Source organism: Daphnia magna, linkage group LG3 (assembly GCF_020631705.1).
Source record: "Daphnia magna isolate NIES linkage group LG3, ASM2063170v1.1, whole genome shotgun sequence".
In the NCBI taxonomy this organism is placed as follows: Eukaryota; Metazoa; Arthropoda; class Branchiopoda; order Diplostraca; family Daphniidae; genus Daphnia; species Daphnia magna.
In genome coordinates this window covers 13,774,739-13,794,377 of record NC_059184.1, presented here as the reverse complement: position 1 = coordinate 13,794,377, position 19,639 = coordinate 13,774,739, and the positions used below count along the sequence as shown (strand labels likewise).

Sequence of the window (19,639 nt, the reverse complement as noted above, 5' to 3'; positions counted from 1 at the left end):
ATCTGAGCAGTGCATGTTGCCTTCAAGTAGAGTGTGTAATTCAAACAAATCTTTGTTTTACAGAGAACCGAGAAGAGTGGTAACTACTTAGCGGCTGTTTTCTATTGGCCCATTCCACAGTACCATCATACTGTTGACTGCTACATAATACAGGGAATGTGCCAAAGTGATATGATCCATCAGGGTTTAAGGTAAAACATTCATACACTATTTTTGAAAACACAAATATTTATATATTTGAGAATACAAAAAACTAGATCTATTTCATTAAGCCCAATTTTCAATCCTTTTTTTTTGTTTTCTTTTTTTTTTTTCAAAAGAAAATTTAGATGTAAACCGTGTCTCATTTCTTACTTCTATGATCACGAGTTTTCATTCTTAACGCAAGTAATAACTACCTCTTCCTATCTATAGGGAAAACGCTGAGTGGAACTAGAAATGGCTAAGAAGCTCTCTTATGTAGGCAGATGCATGACGGAAGGCTTCGTCTTAACAACTGCGCCGATTTTTATATCCACAACGCCTATCAGGTCGAAAATGGGACTGGTGAGTTATATGAAACACATATTGATTTAATTTCAAGCGAATCGAGAGAAACCAGTGCATGGATATTGAGTAAGATTTGTGAGAAAGATAATTGTTTAAACTTTCCGCATTGTGAGACAAGGCTCTGTAGTTGTTGCAAGAACATTAATATGCGTAATTACCTTGGTTGATGTATAAACTTGCTTTCTGTTACCTGAAAATGACTTGTTGGGCGTAAAATGTTGGAAACCAACCATATATTTAAAAGATTCTGTTGGAATCTCGGGTCACTTCTCAATTTTTTTTTACTTTTTCTTTTATTGCTGTGGCTATCCAGTAATTGTTTTGTGTTTTACAACTGCCAACTACATTTTTTAGTTTTCTGTAGGCAATCCAATTTGATATTACATCCCCTTCAGTTTTGCTTCGTCCAACAAGACACCGTCGCTGTAGGTAGAAGAGCATCCGTTGACCCTTCTTTAAATCTACAGAAGAAATAATTTAGTAATAATAAAAAAAGAATAATAATAACCAATAACATTACTTGGAATAATTTCAGTGACTGTTTGCAGGTTTCTAAGAGTGCTGTTTCCCGTTGCAAATGTATTATTTCTCGTAAAAGATTACCGGACTTACAGAGAAATGTAAAGTGACAACATCCAAGTATTTTTTCTTTTCTTTTGCCTCATTCGGCAAATGGTAGTCCTAATATTTTCTATTGTTACAGCCCACATTTAGATGCTGGGACATTTGTCAAATTCCGCCCACAGCTGTGAGATTTTACCAAATCAGTCGATAGGAAAACTGCTGTGAAATTCTATCAAACCATTCGACAGAAACGGTAACAGATACGACAAAGTAGCATTAGAGCTGAAAAGCAGTTTGGTTCAAAATTTGTTTCATTTGTAATGAATTTACTTATAGTACGGACGATGACGTAACGACGCTGGATTAGGAATCCGCATTTGACAGCAGTATTTTCAGTTCGGATCCATGCCGTGATGTCATGTATTTATATAAATTATTAATAGTCATCGACTCTAAAAGGCTGACGTATCATTTTTTACAGAAGCAGGTGGAAACGTTAAATTTGTGTACGAAGCAGATCGCTGTTGTTTGCTTCAAGGCTCGTGATATAATCGGGTAGAAACCAGCGATACACTTCGCCGCGACTGGGTCGAAATGAAAAGGTTAGTAACCATATTCTGCTTAGTCATATTATTGCGTGGTTGCATGTGGTTGCAGAGCTGATAAGGAGGCTGTCAAACAGTTATTATTTTTAAGGTTGTTTTCTTGTCCTAAAATCCGTGGGTTTTACGTTGTGGTGCACTAGAAAACGTCAAATTTGCAGCGTGTTGTGACTATTTATCTATTGTAAATAATCAAACTGCGTTGTAAGTTACTCTTGAGGCTAGTTAATACTATTGTGCACCTATAGATAAGCATTATCTGATGCCCCACGTAAATGATCCATGTGACCTGTCATGTCACTTGGATGCAGCCGTAGCTTTGCACACAAAGCAAACGTTTCTTTGCGAGGCCAAATAATCTTAGGCCTTTAATTTTTGCCGACATAACTAATGAGTAAGGTAAATTAATTCTAGAGGAAAATGTGTTACCTGTGAGTTTGCAGCTATTGAGGTTTTATCACACGCAAACGGGTGTAATTGTAGTCAACTTTCTTCAAGCCAAGACAGAAATGCTCATTTAGAATTCAATTGCCAGTCTAGAGTGTATTGATTAACTTGTTTATCAGGTTCAGATAATAATGTTCATAGCATGCAATTGTGACGACAGCCTTTCTTTGGATGTTGTTACGGTTCGCTGGCCTTAGGCTCACAGCTACGACAGTCAAAATTGTTTTTGTTGATTAACTATTGGCAGGGTCTGTCTTGTCAAACAGTTTCATGATTTCCTCCAAGTTGCCTCCTTTGTAATTGTTGCGTAACAGGACTTGCGCATCATGACCGTTGGAATCAATCTCAATTCCTAGTTGGATTAGATATTTGACCGCATCGGATAGATTTTCGCTGGAATTATATTTGCACAGAAAATGGAGCGCATTCCATCCGTTTTTGTCCTTTGCATGGCTATCAATTCCAAGGTGGATCAACAGTTTGATGGCTTCAACTAAATGTTTGCTTGAATTATTCGCACACACGTAATGGAGTGCGTCTCGTCCGTCTTTGTCCGTTGCATTCACATCTATTCCTTCTTGAACTAAAAGTTTGATTGCGCCAATTAAATTTGAGGATGAATTGTTTGCGCAGAGGGTATGCAGTACGTTATGCCCCTCTTCGTCTTTTGCGTTGACATCGATTCCAAATTTTATTAAGAAATCCATTACAGCGACCAAGTTTGGATTTGAATTATTGATGCACAAGGCATGAAGTATGTTGTGTCCGTCTTTTCCCACAGCATCCGCGTCGATGCCGAGCTTAACTAAGAACCCAATTGCGCCGGCTAAATTTGGGTTTCGGTTGTTTGCGCAGGCTAAATTTGGGTTTGGGTTGTTTGCGCACATAATATGTAAAATGTTCCATCCGTTGTCGATATTTGCCACCATGTCAATTCTGTGTTCGATTAAGCATTTGATGGCGTCAATTAAGTTTGGGCTTGAATTGTATGCGCACAAAGTATGGAGTACGTTAAACCCGTCTTTGTCTTTTTCGTTTCCATCCATTCCGTTCTGGATTAAGATTTTTATTGCATCAGTTAAATATTGGCTTGAATTGTGTGCGCACAAAACGTGGAGTACGCTCAGTCCCTTGTTGCTCTTTGCATTTTTGTCGATTCCAAGTTTTATCAAAAACTCGATGGTTTCAACCAACTTTGGACTGTAATTGTTTGCACACAGGGTGTGGAGTACGTTCCATCCGTTGTTTCTCTTTGAATAGACGTCGATTCCTTGTTGTCCAACGAAGAAGGTGATTGCATCAATTAAGTTCTGATTTGAATTGTTTGCGCACAGAAAGTGGAAGACGTTAAATCCATCTTTGTCCTTGGCGTTCTTGTCGACTCCGAGTTCGATTAAAACCTTGATTGCATCAACTAAGTTTGAGCTTGAGTTTTTTGCACACAAAATATGTAGTGCGTTTAATCCACTGTTGCTCTTTGCGTTCACGTTGATTCCGAGTTCGATTAACTTTTTGATTGCGTCTATTAACTTTGAGCTTGAATTGTTTGCACACAAAGTATGCAGTACGTTCCATCCGTCTTTGCTCCTTGCGTTAACGTCGATTCCTTCTTGGATTAAAAGTTCGATTACGTCAGTTAGGTTTGTGCTTGAATTGGTTGCACACAAATTATGAAATACGCTCAATCCGTCATCGGTCTTTGCATTTTTGTCGACTCCGACTTTAATTAAAAATCTAATCGCTTCAATTAGTTTTTCGCTGGAATTAAATTGACATAATAAATGAAGCGCATTCCATCCGTCTTTTCCCCTTGCATTAACGTCGATGCCGAGTTTGATTAACAACTCGATTTCTTCCATTAAGTTTGAGCTTGAATTGTTTGCACAGACAAAATGTAGAGCATTCCATCCTTTTTCGTCCTTTGATGTCACATTGATTCCACGCTGAACTAAAGAATTGATCGTTTCCGGAAAGTTTGATTTTGGACTCGTGTCTGCACATAGTTGAAGCCAATGTTTTTCTTCCTCGGCAAGCTAAATAGAGAATATGAGTGTTAAAGCGCGTTAAATAATTTTGGATCATTAATTCATGTTGATAGCTTCTTCAATTTACACAAGATTTTTACTTTCGTTTTAATGGATTGAAGCTCACTAACGACATCTCGTGATGTGATTCTCGTTTCAGGTGTGGTAGTCAACATTTGTTCTAATAAACTACGTGCCCAATGCGAATCGTGAATATCTACAATGAAACATATTAAATGGTTTAACGTTAGTGCGTATGTGCCTGTGATAGTGACTGATCTTAAAACAAAAAAAAAAAACTCACTATCCATATTAATCGCTTTATTGTGTTTGATGTTTGTCATAATTTCATCGTCTGGGCCGTAGAGATGGTTTCCATTCAAGAGAATGCAACCGAAGACAAGGCCTTCTGCGAAGACATCGCTGTTGACGTTGCCTCGTGTTGTTTTTTCCTGGGCTTGGTCTTTATCAAGAATTTCAAACAACTCAGGAGCTAACCAAAGCCGAGTTCCTTTGATTCCGGTCATTGTGAATGTTCCTCGTTCATTCACGGGTCGGCACAATCCAAAATCACTCCACTTCAATGTGGCTTGTTCGCCTTGCACGAAAATCAGAATGTTTTCTGGCTTAATGTCTCGGTGGATTACCTTCTGCGAATGGATATATTCAAGACCATATGCTAAATGGAGGAAAATTTCGATCTGAATTGGCATAGGTCCGTTGTATTTCTCAGAATCGCCTGGTTTTAGGAACAGCTTATCCAATGATGCGTTGCATAGTTCCAAAACTATGTACCTGAAAGGCCAATAACTGTGCAGGTTCTGTTTCTCATTCGAAATGACATTTAAAAAATCTTACTTGAAGTTATCATCGCTTTCGAAGTGAAGGAGTTTGATAACATGCGGATGATCTAACTGCTGGAGAGCTTTTAGCTCGTTGTCATCTAGGACGTCTTCACCAATCAGCTCAATTCGTTTGACTGCTACCGTTTTGCCTTCAAATGAGCCAAGGAACACTGAACCGTATCCACCTTTTCCTAACAATTCCTTCTTGTCGTACTGCATTTTCTGGACGTTTTCATTTGCGACAGTATTTGAGCAAGAATGCGACAACGTTTCAACTCATTCATTTGATTGCACTTGAAGACTAGCGAAACAGGGACGTGTGCAAGTTGCTAGGGGAAAATTTGACATTAGATTATGGAAACTGAAATCGGTTTGAGGTTATCTGTTGGGTTATTTGTTGAACAAAGGTTTGGATGAAAGCCTTTAACAATAACTGCTGCTTCCGCCTACATGTCAATCCGCATGAAATTTTCATATAGTCAATTTGATGCTTTTCGTTAAAATTTCGCCCGATAATTTTCTTGTCGAAGAAAGCTAGTTACATGTTTTCGAAACGGAATTAACTCTAAATGCATTTTTTTTTTATTGATGCAAGTCTCTACTTAACATTTGTTATCGCCAAATGTGTGTTGCGCCTTCGCTTTGCACGTAGTGCCGCTCTGGGTCAGTCTCATCCTATGCTATCCCTTTATCTAACGAGCAATATACGGCCTATTCATATTAAATGCGCACGTTGGACAGGGAATAATACTGAATTGTTAACAATTGAAGTAGAGTTGGTTTGAAATGTTGTTTCTATCACGTAACTGAATCGAACTTTTTAAATCATTTATACAGGTGGATTTTTAGTTACGACATTTCTACGCCAACCGAATGAAATATTTTGAAAGGAGGCCAAATGCATAATAACCTAATGGAGATTTTATTGTCTTCAATGACACCAGGATTTAGACGAAATGGTCAACTTGACGCGATACCGACAGATGGACGCACAGTGACGGCCAACATTTTCACATTACCGCAGTTGTGGAACGATGAAGTGTAATTGATAACGTCAAGATACAGGTCAACAAATAATAATAACTAAATAACTTTCTTTTTCATAAACTTGGAACTTTTCCTTTATGTTGTCTAGGAGTCTCTTGAGAAACCGTACGTAAGCAGAAACCAAAACAATTGCTAGAATGCAAGTGAGGAAGAGCTGCAAGTCAGCCAAGAGGAAGAAGCTGCAAGTACACCGAGTAACGACAGTCAATATCATAGACGCAGAGCTTTTTCATGTCAACATTTTAAGAGTAAAATGTCAAAACGGATGTTTGATTTCCGCGAACGAGCACGAATGGTGGCATATTAGCAGTAAGTGCCTCCAACCAAGCCATGTACAGTGGGGCACTGAAGGCTCCTTTTCGAGTTACGGGTAAGGTCCTTATTTAATTTTAAAACGAAAATGTGATTAGCAATTGTTATTATTTTAGATATCAGGGAAATCAGTTTTCTTACATGAAAACCAAGTTCGAATCAGATGAATGGTCTAGCAGCAATTCCCGCAATCTCAGGTAACGATCCGTTTTATATTGGAAAGCCTCGAGTTCTCCGGCCGTTAATTGAGGCCCTTCTGTAATTGAGAGACGTTATCGAAATCGTTGATGAATATTCGATAAAAAGCAAACCGTTATTTGCTGATTGCAAAAGGGGTCGGATTAAGTCGTCGAACCACTTCTTGGTTTTGCTTTTCGGTGGAACATCCACGTCAGTAATAATCACGAGATCGGAGTAATCAATCCGGAATTTCGATAGCAACATTGCCATGCTGGATGATAAAAAGGCAAGCATGTAAATCATGGTCATTTGTTCATATAACCTTTCAGTTCAAAAACCAACCCTATCTGTTCGTTTTCCAGTTCGTGGACCCCGGACGCCGTACAGAAAATGCGCAGTTTAGTTTCTGACCAATTTGATCGGCTGTTTATGATGACGGGCAGCAGGAGTGTTAACCCTAGTTGAATGACACGACAGAAAAAGTGTTTTGGAAATACTAGCGCATATTTTCAATGCTTCGACTACCTCCATCATCGCTTAGCCACCAAACGTCGATGGTGTCTTTTTTCTGCTTTCTCTGGAACAAGACGATACTGTTTAGTACGCTCTTTGGTAGTGGGTTTCCGGCAACGTCCCTGTACGATTGAAATCATGAAAGGTATTGGAAATGATTTAAAAGTTTGCTTACCTCAGAGCGATTCTCTCTTCCACCTTTTTATTTTTTATCTTTTGATCTTTCTTTGTTACTTTGACCGGTCGGATTTCTATATGTACAGCGGTCGACTCTGTTGAAGGCTCGACTATTGTTGGTATGTTTTCCTTCGCTTTGAAGTGAAAAGGATGAGTAAATAAAAAATTTCTTTTCTGTACGACCAGTAAAGCTATTTAATTAGTTACCTGAAACCACTGAATTATCAACTGTTTTTCTTTTCTTGTCTTTCACCTTTTTATCAGAAGATTGCGAAATGAGTTGGTCGATGTCGGCCACAATTTCCGAGCAGTCTAATCCCTCTTTGAGACGAAGGATAGCCACTGCCACATGCATTTCGAATCCCGTACTGAAATGGACGATTAGCGTAAGTGTTTCACCAATACCTTTCATCTCGTTCAATTCCGCAATAACTTACTGTATGGTTAGCACATATTGATCCAATGAATTTCTGTCACAGGTTGACCAGTTATTTTTATACCCCATCATCAGGATGTTGGGCTTGACTTTGCCTACGCCCGCGAGGCCAAGCATTGCAGCCGCCCCTGTTTGGAGATCCGAGTTATCTGCAACGGTACAAAATCCCTTGATGTTTGTGAACCGCAGGTATCTATAGGCTTTCTGTTGTAACTTTAAACGCGCCTCAAATGTTAGCTTTTCCTGTTGAAAACAATAAGTTAAGGGTGGGACATAAATGAGTAAAGAAAAGAAGGTTTACCTCGACGACATTGCCGCAGATCATGAGCGAATTATTCTTGCAAATGAGGTAGGCGAAATCAACCAAGGCAGGGCGAGTGCCGGGATATCCGGTTAAAACTAGAATTTGTGGCCTGTAATTCTTTACGTGTTCCTCTATGTGTACAAGTTGTTGAATGCTGATCAACGCGGCCCGATAGGTTTGCGCTTGCGTGGATGATCCCCAGTTTACCTCTTCGATAAATGTTATCAAATTTCGAAACTAATTAGGAATGCATAAAATTAAAAAACTAGAGCCGCGAGTTTTACCTGGGCTTCGATAAAGAACCACCAAGTAGAAAAACAGGACGATAGCTATTGTTATCATGGCTGTGGGAAGACTTATGAGCATCATGCAAGCGATCGAAAGAATTCCCGTCAGCAGACTCAACCAAGTATTGTAATACTGAAAATGTCAAAATTTAAGTTTAGCACCCATTAAATTCGTTCGTTTTGTATTGAAGTTTAATACCTTAAAAGTCGGCCGCCATCCAATCGGTTTAATTAAGCTGACATGGAATGTCGAGAAATTCATCAGTGCGAACGTAGCAAGGAACAAATTTGAAATGAGCAGCGCAATGACATCCAATTCAGCTGAAGGAAAAATGTGATTACTAGCTTGTCCCGTAATATAAATGCGAGCCCGATTTACCGATAAGCACGAAAGCCATAGCCAATACAAAAGTAAAAGCGAAAGCACGAAATGGCTTGTTTGATGGCCCGTAGCCTTTTCCCCAGAAGCCGACCATCCAGTAAGGGTAAAGCTTATCGGCTGCGATGACTTCGAGCAGAGCTGGGCAAGAAACGAAATCTGACAAGGCAGAGCTCAAAGCTGCGGCAAAGCACCCCACGTAATTGAGTGGACCAAAAGCAGAAACTAAAGCCATGGCCTAATTTGTTGATTTCTCATTAGTATTTGATTTGAATCAAGAAAATGGTGGCATTTTTCTGCCTTGTCTCTTTTACCTGATAGTCGTAATAAAGGCCGTAATTACATTCGTTAATTGTGCAGTTCAAATTTGTTCCATTGTTAAGATCTTCAACGATTCCAGTTGCTGTCATGTATGGATCACATTTTGAATAACGTTATTTTATTTTTATACAGGAAATGACTACTGGGATACCTGCACGAGCAACCGTAGCCGCACAAATGATTGCTACTCCAGCGTACGAGATGCTGCAAATAATAATAGCTAAAATAGTCCCTTTAGGAATAGCCTTGTTGGGATCCTGTGCGAAATCAAAAGTAACTTGTTTAGATATGCCCGTTTACTTGAAGATCGAAACTGGATAAACGCAAAAGCATTTACCTTTAAATCCCCTGAAACATTGGCTCCGGCAAGAATACCGATACTGGCTGGAAAATAAACAGAAAAAACTGATATGAAATTTTGCATTTGACCAGCAGTGACGGTATATCCCGGTTTCCAATTTTCGTTCAGCAAGTCGACTACACTCAGAAATTGTATTAAGGTATTAACACTTCATAATAATTTTTTGTGCAGAAATGTAGCTTGATTGTTTGAACATTACTGCTATATCCGATGAATCCCCTAGCTTCTTCAGCCTCGGTAGAAGGCCCCATGATGCTCCCAGTAATGAAATTCGTAAACGCTGCCATCATAATGACGAACATGACATCCTTCATCTGTTGAGACAGTTTTTTAATTTTAAGATCTTATTTTTCAGTTTTAATGGTGTTTAACCTTGGTTTCATATTTAGCTCCAAGACCGCAGATGGCAGAGATGAATATCAAAGTAATGGTGCCGATGATGCGAATATCATTGATTCCTCCGTCGACGATAATTACGCCTCCATATTCCTTCATCATGTCCTGCACGGCTTGCGAGAAACCAACCACATTGAGAGAACAATCCATCGCATTGGCGATGGCGAAGATGATTCCGATCGAACCGCCAAATTCCGGACCCAACACTCTCGACCTGTAGTGTGGCATGGAGGCAACGTCTTAGCGTGAATATTCCTCGTGCAGCTAGAAAATGAATGACGTCTTAACTTACATAACGAAGTAAGTTCCACCTGAAAATTCAAGTTGTTAAGTGTTACTTGCGAGCGTATGAAACTTTTTAAATTCTAGGTCATACCGCCGCCGATTTCTCCGTTCGTTGAGATAGCGGACATGGACAAAGCCGTCACCAAAGTGATGAATGTTGAAATCGCGATGATAATCAAAGTTTCGCCTATTGCCGCAAAAAATCTCAACTTCAGTAATGTTAATTATATTTTCTACCATAATATTTAATGGCAGTAACCTATTCCCGCTTGTCCGACCACCCAAGTCAACCTCAAGAAGAGCATAACACCCCAAATGCTCATCATGTTGCGAATGAGAACTCCTTCGATCCAGCCGAATTTGTCGCCTACTCGATTATCGTGATGTGCTTCAACTGCCTCCTCTTCAACTGGTTGCTGCTGGTTGTGAAAGTAATCGGATTTGCCATGCAAGGGCGAGACAGAGAATATGCAGTATGTGATAATAATACCTGGTTATTTCCGTTAGGATTAAAGAGTTCGGGCAATGTTGGCCGGATCAACGAATGTTGAGTTCGATAGTTGTCAATATGAGGTGTGGTGTCACGACTAATCTTACGATCAGGATTTCTGGAAAAAGTCAAGGTTGCCCTTGCTACAATTGCTTCCTGCTCTGATGCGACGTTTTCTTCGCTGCCAATTGGCTGCTGGAATCGGTAAGGACATTTAAAGCAGAAAGGAAAACATAAAACATTATTTCGAATATTGTTTTGTTTTTATAAAGCATTTTGCATCCTTACAGGTTTTAAGTCGCTGGTATCCATGATAACGCCTGATGTAATTGTAGCCAGTGTAATCCGGCGGTTTGGTCTCTCGCTTGATATTTTTCGCACCGAACTGTTTCTTCGTTCCTGTTGTAAGTGTGAAATTATTTGTCGAACTTAGCACTGACAAAGACGTTACTGCTCCCATTAAATCTGGGTTTTTGGGTATTTATTGGTCATTTGCAGATAAAGCACTCTATCAAAGCACCTTATCTCTTCACGTTTGGTTTAACTTTATACACTTTATACCTCACCCAAACACCCTTTTATTCGCACATTGACCTGTATCACGATGTAGCCTTAAATTGTTTGTTCTTTGACCTCAATTATAGATTCCAGAGGGAACGATGAAGTCGTTACAGTAATTGCGTATGATCGTGATGAAAAACCATGCCATTTTAGCGTAATGTAAGTAATTTTGCAAAGGCATTAATCAGTATAAGGATTACATATGTGATCAATAAATCTAGATGATTAAATGGTTTTGTTACAGGTGTGCTTCTTTACCTCGGTCGATGATTTCCTCGCGCTGTTTTCAAACGTATCTTCCATGTTGCAGTATACCTGATTTATGTTACGAAATTTGCGCTGAAAAGGGACAACAACGTTTCTGACTCAATAGTCAAGAGGTAACTATACCAGAATTTGACACATCACTCTTCAATAGTTATGACTGTCTCTAGTGTGTACAACAGTAGTTCTAGTCCTATTCACATTTTTATTTATAGTGTCGTGTTTCTCATTGTACGGATACGTGTATGGGGTCTAGTAAAGTTCGAAGTCGAAATAGTAGACTAAAATTGCTATCAAAGTTCAGTAAGTAGGCCAAAAGTGACGTAAGATGAAACGATGTTTATCTTAATCTAGGCTTATTCCTTATCCTATTGCCATTGTGGTCTAACCTTTGGAATTAAATTTTGTTCACTTGGTGTTGGAAAACAAAAATCTACTGGGGGTACCTAATGAAAAAGCACTAAGAGATGAAAGTTAACATTTGCCACAACTTGATTGTAATTTTGCACACTGAAGAAGGATTTTCCATGTAGCTCATACAAAGACGAACTAGAAAACACGTCCATCACTAGTCCCGAAAGCAGTTAAGTAAGGTATTTTGCTTGGCTTTTCTGATCATTTTTATTCGCTCTCTAGTTATCGAACCGGTACCCCCACCAAGAAAACACGTAACATCTAGGAATATAAAATCGAATTTGATAAAAGCAAGAGACAGCATTATTTTGCTGGCTGTTTTCTAAAGTTGTGCAAATGCTTCCAAATTCTTTACGCCATCGACTTCAAATGAAGAAAGACCAGCTTCAGGTATCAAGATTTAAAACATCGTATAAATAAATATCGTGGTGCATTCCCAAAGCAATGTTTGCGTTGTTCGTGCTGCGTCTGCTGTGAAATTATCGTAACCAAAATTTTTTATCTCGCTTTATTTAATGTAGCACAGTTGTGTCGTCATTCGCTGCATCAACGTTCTTCGTCTTTACTAACATAAGTTGTTAGTCACCATTTTCATCCATGGCTACTTGTGCTTAGAAACGCGTTGCCTATAGTCGATACCCATGCCGGACGAGCCGACGTTAGCATCGAGTCTACGAAACTTCAAGGTGTTAAAGAAACTTGGGACTTTTCAGGGTGAGTTTTTTTGTCTAAGAAATTAAGTGAATTTTTAATCGGGTAATATGCTAGTAGGATACTAAACTATCTTGCTGTTGAAGTACCTTAACTATTGCGGTGTTTTATTCATGTTTGTTAAAATTTAGGTCCCGGTACTGGTACTGGTAGGTTACTGGTCAAAAGTTCCTACGAGCTGCATAAGTGGGCGACATATTACAAATTACGTATTACATGTTATATAACATGTCAACAAATTGAAAGTTGCTGTCACCTAAAATTTAGGCTATCCCTAGACTTTTTATGTCAACAAGATCCCAGATGCAACCACAACCTAGTAGCGTTAATTAAATGGATCCATTGGCAGGTACGTCTGGCCGTCAAAACAAAGTGTGTTTTGTTTTTACGCTGCACCCTAAATTTCTATTTATAAGCAAAAGCATGCTTATGATGATATTTTTCTGTAGACCAAACGACATGTCGACTCGGTCGTAAATCTCTTCATCTAGTTTCTAACCTTCAATGGCCAAACAAGCGATTTGAAAGGTAAATTGCCGTGAATGTGCATTATCAAACCTAGCTTCTATCCATCCCATTGAGTTGCAGGAAGAAGAAAAAACCATCAAGTGCCGTTAAAGCTAAAGTGAAAAACACAACAAAGTAATAAATTTCTTTTATTCTGTTTTAAAATGATGCCATCTAGACTGTTTTATGGTAGATGTTTCTTTGTATGCCAGAAAAGGAAGACCCTCTTCAGATGTTTGATCGAAATGGTGTAACAAAAGTCAGGTCATGAGATAAACAAAATTAGAAATCGGGCGCATATGGGCAATGGTAAAGGATTTTTAAGAAAATTGAAAAGAAAACTTTATTGACTATTCTACTTGACGCTTTTAGGAGTAAAATGTCAAAACAGACGTTTGATTTCCTCGAACGAGCATAAAAGGTGGCATATTTGCTGTAAGAGCCTCCAACCAAGCCATGTACAAATGAGCACTGCAGGCTCCTTTTCGGGGAATGGGTAAGGTCCTAGTTTTTGAAAATGTGAAAATACGAAACTTATTATCGTTCTTGCACAACAGGTGGAATTAAATTTTGAAACGCCTTATTACATAACAACCAGGTTGGAATCCGAAGAATGATCCAAGAGTAACTCCCGTAACCTCAGGTAACGATCGGTTTTATATTGGTAAGCTTCGAATTCCGCCTGCTTTATACGAGGCCCTAAGAGTATTTAGAACTATTAGTCAGTTGCGGGAAGATGGATCGGGTAAAGATCAAACCATTAGTCCCTGGTTGCAAGAAAGGTCGAACTATGCCATCAAACCACGTCTTGGTTTTGTTTTTGGGAGCCGTATTCGTATAACTAATGATCACAAGGTCAGAGTAATCTATTCGGAATTTCGAAAGTAAAACTGCCATCCTAAATTTTTTAAATCGGGAGATAGTTACGAAAGTTATGTAAATTAGTATAGAAAGACCAACCCTTTGTGTTCCTTTTCCAGTTCTTCGACACCGGAAGCCGTGCAGAAAATGCGCAGTTTAGTTTCTGACCAATTTGATCGACTGTTAATAAGGACCGGCAATAGTAGTGTCAAACCTAATCAAATCAACATAAGTGGCATGGAATGAATGAGACGATAGAGATGTAGAAACCAATGGCTGGAATCATACCTCCATCATCGCTCAGCCACCAAACGTCGATAGTGTCTTTCTTCTGTTTTCTCTGGAATAGGATTATCTTGTTCATTACGCTTTTTGGCAGCTCGTTTCCTTCGGGGTCCCTATCGCAATCAAGCAAATTTTGATATCTTTGCTGAGGATCAAGAGAAGGGGTATTAAGAATACCTAAAAGTAATAGCCTGTTTTTTCTTTTTTTTGCTTTGCTTGTTTTTCGTGACGCCGAGCATTACAGCACCTCTTCCTTCAGTGTCGGCTCTCGACTCGGATTCGTCTACGGATTCCACGCTGCTCATGGGGCTAACTGGCAGATTTAAAAAGACAAGAAAAATATCTTTCTGCGAACTTAAACCACAAATGAGTTGTTCGTTACTTCTTGTAGGGCTAGTCGTTGGGAATGGCGATAAGTTGGAATTCAGAGTAGATGTTGAGCTATTGCATTGGTCTGCGACGCTGTCGAACGATTCCGTGTTTCCAGTAGCAGTTTTATTCAGGATAAAGTCGTCGATGTCAGCCAATATTTCCGTACAATCTAGTCCTTCTTGAAGGCGAAGAATAGCGACCGCCACGTTCATTTCGAAACCAGCCCTAAAATGTGTTCAATTTTTTCAAGTAGTTTGGTTTCTATCGCGTGTTGCATCATAAACTTACGTGATAGCCAATACGTATTGATCTAATGAATTTCCTTCACAGGTTGCCCAATCATTTTTGTATCCCATCATGAGGATGTTCGGATAGACTTTGCCTACTCCTGTGAGGCCGAGCATTGCAGCCACACCCGAATGGAGATTTGAATTATCCGCGACGACGCAAAATCCTTTAATGTTCGTGAATCGCAGGTATCTATAAGCCTTTTGTTGCAGCTTAGAACGCATATCGTACGTTAGCCGTTCCTATAGTGTATTCCCACAAAAAAAAAAAAAAATTAGTACGATATCTTAAAACAGTCCATGGAAATTTCGGTTACTTGAACGATGTTCCCGCAGATCATCAGCGAATTATTCTTACAAATTAGGTAAGCGAAATCGACCAAAGCAGGGCGGGTATTGGGAGGTCCTGTTAGGACTAAGATTTGTGGCCGGTAGTTCTTGACATGTTCCTCAATATGGGCAAGTTGTTGAATGCTTGACAGTGCAGCCCTGTATGTCTGCGCTTGGGTAGATGATCCCCAGTTAACCTCTAGAGGAAGAAAACGGTGATGTGTTGCTATTTATATTCCCGTGTTTTCGTGAGTGACTTACCTGGTTTGCGGTAAAGAACCAACAAGTAGAAAAACAGGACGATAGCTATTGTTATCATAGCTATGGGAAGACTGATGAGGATTATGGAAGCGATACATAGAATGCCCGTCAAGAGACTCAGCCAAGTGTTGTAGTACTAAATTAGAAAACCCCTTTTGCGCATGTGATTTTGTGTTGAAGCTAAAATAGATAATTGTTTACCTTGAAAGTTGGACGCCATCCAATTGGTTTCACTAAGCTGATGTGAAAAGTTGAAAAGTTCATGAGGGCAAATGTAGCGAGGAAGAAATCCGAGATCAACAGCGCTATCGTGTCTAATTTGGCTAAAAACATCGGTAAAGTTAACGTAGGTGAATGAAACTCTTTTTGCCATTCATTGATGTTTACCTATAAGTACGAAAGCTAAAGTCAAAAGGAAAGTAAACGTGATTGCGCGCAGTGGCTGCTTTGATTTTCCGTATCCTTTCCCCAAGAAACCAATCATCCAATAAGGATAGATATTGTCGGCCGCGATGACTTCAAGTAGAGCCGGACAAGAAACGAAATCTGACAGAGCCGAACTCATTGTAGCGGAGATGCAGCCCAAATAGTTTAGTGGCGCATAAGCAGAGACCAAAGACATCGCCTGTTTTGTTTTGTCAGGGAAATTTTCTTAGATCCCTTTCAATGAATCGATCTAAAAACGTGATGTACCTGGTAATCATAATTAAGTCCACTAGTGCAGTTTGTACCATTCACCAAAGTAGAACAAAGTAAGCTAGTTCCATTAGCCAAGTCTATGACGCTTCCAGTAGCTAAAAAGAAAAATTAAAAATCCGAGTTGCACTAACATTTCCTAAAACATTTTCCAAAAAATGTGTCACCTTGCCGCACCATTGTTGCACCTAAAACTATGGCTACTACAGCGTAAACAATGCTGCAAAGTATGATCGCCAAAATCGTTCCTTTAGGAATAGCCGAATTGGGGTTCTAAGTTTTAGATGAAGATTTTAAGTATTGCGCTTCTTTTATTCAAAAAGAATTTGCTAACCTTCAAGTCACCGGACACGTTTGCTCCAGCAAGAATACCGATACTTGCTGGGAAGTAAACCGAGAAGACGGAAATAAAATTCTGCATCTGACCGTCTGTGACGAAGTAGGCAGATTTCCAATTTTCGTTGAGTGTATCGACTGCACATAAAAATATGGTCAAATTTGTAGTGTTAATAAATGCAATGATTTCTCTATGTGTCAACACAGTACCACTGTAGCCAATGAATCCTTTTGCTTCTTCCAGTTCGTTCTCGGGACCCACGATGCTGCCGGCAACGAAATTTGACAAGGCTACCAGCATGATAACCATCATAATGTTCTTCATCTAGCATACCCGAAGTTGTGAAAGAGACAGGTGTGGACTGATTGGTTTAGAATTACCTTAACATGGAGTAACACAATTCTACCTTTGTTTCATAGTAGGGTCCAAGGCCGCAAACAGTACATGTAAATATTGTTGTCGCGGTGCCGATGACGCGGATGTCGTTGAGGCCTCCATCGAAGATGATGTACCCACCGTATTCTTTCATCATGTCCTGAACGGTTTGAGAAAAACCAACTAGATTGAGTGCGCAGTCCATTGCGTTGGCGATGGTAAAGATGATGCCGATTGAACCGCCGAATTCTGGACCCAACACTCTCGACCTAAATTGCTCAAAGTATGTCCCCTTTTCAATTTTTCGTTTATTAGTAAAAATCCCCTGTGGGTTGAGTAACTTACATCACGAAGTAGGTACCGCCTGAATATAAAATAGAAACAGACGTGTTGCTGCGATAAGAATCTGGGATGTTAATTGGCAGAACAAATTAACGGTGTTTTACCTCCACCGATTTCTCCATTGGTTGAGACGGCAGACATGGATAAGGCAGTCACCAAAGTTATAAAAGTCGAAATGGCGATAATCACCAAGGTTTCAGCTTTGTGGGGAAAAAAATTACGAAAAATGGTCAGGTGTGCAACAAAGGGGGTACTACTTTTTAGCCAATGAGGAAATAAGTCACCTATTCCTGCTTGGGCTACCACCCATGAAAGCCTCAGAAAAAGCATCACCCCCCAGATGCTCATCATATTGCGGATCAAAACGCCTTCTATCCAACCGAATTTGACTTTCTCTACCACGGTTTCTTCTAGAGCTTCTTCAATTTTGGCTGGGCTCTCCTCAGTCGGTGTCTGACAAGGTATTGCATACATATTATTTGCATTAATTTACTATAAATACTTAAATTAGTGCGTAGAGACTTGTTACATCGTTCAAATCACCAAGTAGCACTTCCTCGTTGGCAACTGCAGCCTCGGGATTACATAGCTCATGTAAGCTCGGTCGGACTGATGTTTGTCTTTGATATGACGTACGGTAATTGTCAATACTGGGCATGACATCGCGGCTCATGTTTCGCACCAATTTGCGAAACGTAGCGGCCGAAGCTTTTCCTTTTTGAATCAAAGCAGATGCTCCAGCATGTTCAGGGTTGTTTTCGTTCATGTGCCCCAATGGACTTTGTTCCTATGGTAAATACAGACGTTGAATCTTTTGGTTTTCAGAATTGGTGGAAGAAAAAACAAATCCTCTACTGTTCTGCTCGGGTTATTGATATTTGATGGAAATGTTACCTGTTCGTTATCGTTTGCTGTTGGTATTTCATGTAATGTCGGTAAGAGATCTGTTTGGCTCTTTTGATAATGTATCATATTGATTTTAGGAGTTAACTTCCGAACCCGGATGGTATTAGTTGGTGGGCTGGGCACATCAAGCGTTGTGTTCGCATTTGCCCTAGTGGATCCGTCTTTTTCTGTTGGCTTTCGAATGCAAGAAACTTTACGTCGAGGTAAGCTTTTGTTTTCACTCTATTATCACTCACGTTTTCAAATGCTTGATTATCCATTGTGCTCCTTTGGTCTTCTACCACGGCTAAACAAATTGAAATGCCAATAGATTAAAAGAAAAACAAAGGGAGTGTAACCGCTAGCGAAATTACTCCCAAATTTCGTATTGTTTGAGGGAATTTTCACACTCGGCCGTATTTCGTCTGCATTTTTGTCCTCCGTCGGATAAGGGGTCGTTCCTAATGTGATTCTTACCTCAAAACATGAGGGTTTATATGACTTCAGCACTGACGCAAAACAGAAAAACATATTCTGTTTCGCCGTGCCTAGAATTCTTAATCTAAGTAAACAAAGTTAATGAAGGATCGACATATCCTTTGTAAACATCTGGCAAAGAGAAGCTAGAATAGATGATTGTTTGATCAAAAGAGCTGAAGTTGTCTGCGTCAAAGAGCGATGATGGCCTATTTAACAAAAAGCGCAAAATCGGCATTGGAATCCTAAATTGTTAATAATTAAAATTGGGTTTGTTTGAACTGATGTGTCTACGTTTCAAATCATTTATACGGTGGCCGCTTGCTTGCGACATTTCTACGTCAATCGAATAAGATATTTTGGAAAGGGATGCAAGTGCCTAGTCATTTTAATGGAAATTCTTCTTGCGTCTGCAGTGACGTCCAATAGGTGCCTTTGTGCTTGGAATCGGAAAATTGTAAAATGCATTCTGGAAGAAAAATCGGTGATAAATAATGCAATGTGTTAGCTGTGCTTATTGAACTGCAGTACGGCGTGCTGGCAATCCCCAGATAACTAATTCTTGACAAGTATATGTATTTCCCATGGATTTTTGCGCTTTTTGAAATGTCAAACTCTTAAAGATTTCCGCAACTGAAGAAAGATGAAGTTTCATTCACGATATCAAGATTCAGGTAAATGTATATAGGAAGGAATCGGAAGGATATACCCTTCCCACTTTTTCATTTTTGGCCAAATTTCAAATATAGCTGAAAATACATGATTTCGATTGAGAATTAAATAAAAATTACAAAAATCAGGTTTATTTTTCTATTGGTCTTATAGTTTTTTATTTAAACGTTAAAAACCACAAATTAAGTTGGTGCGCTAACAGCACTGTCTTCGTTAATTTTTAAAACGGCTAGTTTAACCAGAAAACCATTAACTAAATCGAAATCAGCGTTTAATTTCGATTATATCGTGTGATTTTTGGAGAATTTGAACAGATGTCGTTTTTGGCCGATTTTGGCAAAAGTGGGAAGGCTATACCCTTCCCACTTTTTCATTTTTGGCCAAATTTCAAATTAAGCTGAAAATACATGATTTCGATTGAGAATTAAATAAAAATTACAAAAATCAGGTTTATTTTTCTATTGGTCTTATAGTTTTTTATTT

At 39.3% G+C, this 19,639-nt stretch overlaps 3 protein-coding genes and 2 long non-coding RNA genes across 8 annotated transcripts; 1 reads left to right on the top strand and 4 right to left on the bottom strand.

Annotated features, from left to right (window-relative positions):
• The first annotated feature begins 395 nt into the window (after positions 1–395).
• On the top strand, positions 396–19,287 carry LOC116918431. The gene is made up of 34 exons (XR_006644425.1): positions 396–546; positions 914–1,029; positions 1,098–1,188; positions 1,253–1,366; positions 1,450–1,533; positions 1,595–1,715; positions 5,869–6,096; positions 6,167–6,448; positions 6,507–6,864; positions 6,933–7,228; positions 7,347–7,379; positions 7,525–7,646; positions 7,740–7,885; positions 9,120–9,487; positions 9,572–9,664; positions 9,738–10,044; positions 10,114–10,243; positions 10,316–10,460; positions 10,537–10,723; positions 10,810–10,923; positions 11,164–11,239; positions 11,325–11,460; positions 11,981–12,148; positions 12,280–12,472; positions 12,601–12,818; positions 12,919–12,997; positions 13,058–13,111; positions 13,170–13,472; positions 13,534–13,619; positions 14,825–14,970; positions 16,649–16,759; positions 16,825–17,063; positions 17,138–17,583; positions 17,948–19,287. It is a non-coding gene; the product is annotated as an uncharacterized LOC116918431 (long non-coding RNA).
• Positions 909–1,409, bottom strand: LOC123470713. The gene is made up of 2 exons (XR_006644427.1): positions 1,070–1,409; positions 909–1,010 (listed from the first exon to the last, which is right to left on the bottom strand). It is a non-coding gene; the product is annotated as an uncharacterized LOC123470713 (long non-coding RNA).
• LOC116918425 (putative ankyrin repeat protein RF_0381) lies at positions 2,238–5,341 on the bottom strand. Of its 2 annotated transcripts, XM_032924131.2 has the most exons (5): positions 5,045–5,341; positions 4,491–4,981; positions 4,288–4,403; positions 3,025–4,195; positions 2,238–2,994 (listed from the first exon to the last, which is right to left on the bottom strand). In XM_032924131.2, the coding sequence occupies exons 1-5, from the start codon at positions 5,248–5,250 to the stop codon at positions 2,396–2,398; spliced, it is 2,583 nt and encodes an 860-aa protein (XP_032780022.2). In that variant the 5' UTR covers positions 5,251–5,341; the 3' UTR covers positions 2,238–2,395. The 2 variants fall into 2 exon arrangements, with proteins under 2 accessions (XP_032780022.2, XP_032780020.2); XM_032924129.2 differs by having other exon boundaries at positions 2,238–4,195.
• On the bottom strand, positions 6,056–11,474 carry LOC116918422 (bumetanide-sensitive sodium-(potassium)-chloride cotransporter). 3 transcript variants are annotated; one of them, XM_032924125.2, is made up of 23 exons: positions 11,339–11,474; positions 10,808–10,918; positions 10,520–10,714; positions 10,289–10,448; positions 10,121–10,216; positions 10,037–10,055; positions 9,721–9,958; positions 9,548–9,662; positions 9,325–9,464; positions 9,139–9,244; positions 8,981–9,069; positions 8,667–8,904; positions 8,487–8,608; positions 8,285–8,420; positions 7,998–8,209; positions 7,698–7,939; positions 7,468–7,628; positions 7,259–7,394; positions 7,096–7,205; positions 6,913–7,027; positions 6,702–6,841; positions 6,532–6,646; positions 6,056–6,456 (listed from the first exon to the last, which is right to left on the bottom strand). In XM_032924125.2, exons 1-23 carry the CDS (start codon positions 11,381–11,383, stop codon positions 6,321–6,323), a joined length of 3,177 nt encoding a protein of 1,058 aa, XP_032780016.2. In that variant the 5' UTR covers positions 11,384–11,474; the 3' UTR covers positions 6,056–6,320. The 3 variants fall into 3 exon arrangements, with proteins under 3 accessions (XP_032780016.2, XP_032780017.2, XP_032780018.2); XM_032924126.2 differs by having other exon boundaries at positions 10,289–10,445; XM_032924127.2 differs by having other exon boundaries at positions 10,520–10,711.
• Positions 13,109–18,460, bottom strand: LOC116918420 (bumetanide-sensitive sodium-(potassium)-chloride cotransporter). The gene is made up of 24 exons (XM_032924123.2): positions 18,382–18,460; positions 18,265–18,314; positions 18,017–18,202; positions 17,652–17,909; positions 17,407–17,575; positions 17,227–17,322; positions 17,126–17,144; positions 16,812–17,049; positions 16,615–16,729; positions 16,403–16,542; positions 16,236–16,341; positions 16,066–16,166; positions 15,760–15,997; positions 15,574–15,695; positions 15,373–15,508; positions 15,099–15,310; positions 14,783–15,024; positions 14,505–14,719; positions 14,300–14,435; positions 14,126–14,235; positions 13,937–14,051; positions 13,735–13,874; positions 13,564–13,675; positions 13,109–13,480 (listed from the first exon to the last, which is right to left on the bottom strand). The coding sequence occupies exons 2-24, from the start codon at positions 18,286–18,288 to the stop codon at positions 13,345–13,347; spliced, it is 3,366 nt and encodes a 1,121-aa protein (XP_032780014.2). The 5' UTR covers positions 18,289–18,314; positions 18,382–18,460; the 3' UTR covers positions 13,109–13,344.
• Positions 19,288–19,639: the final 352 nt, after the last annotated feature.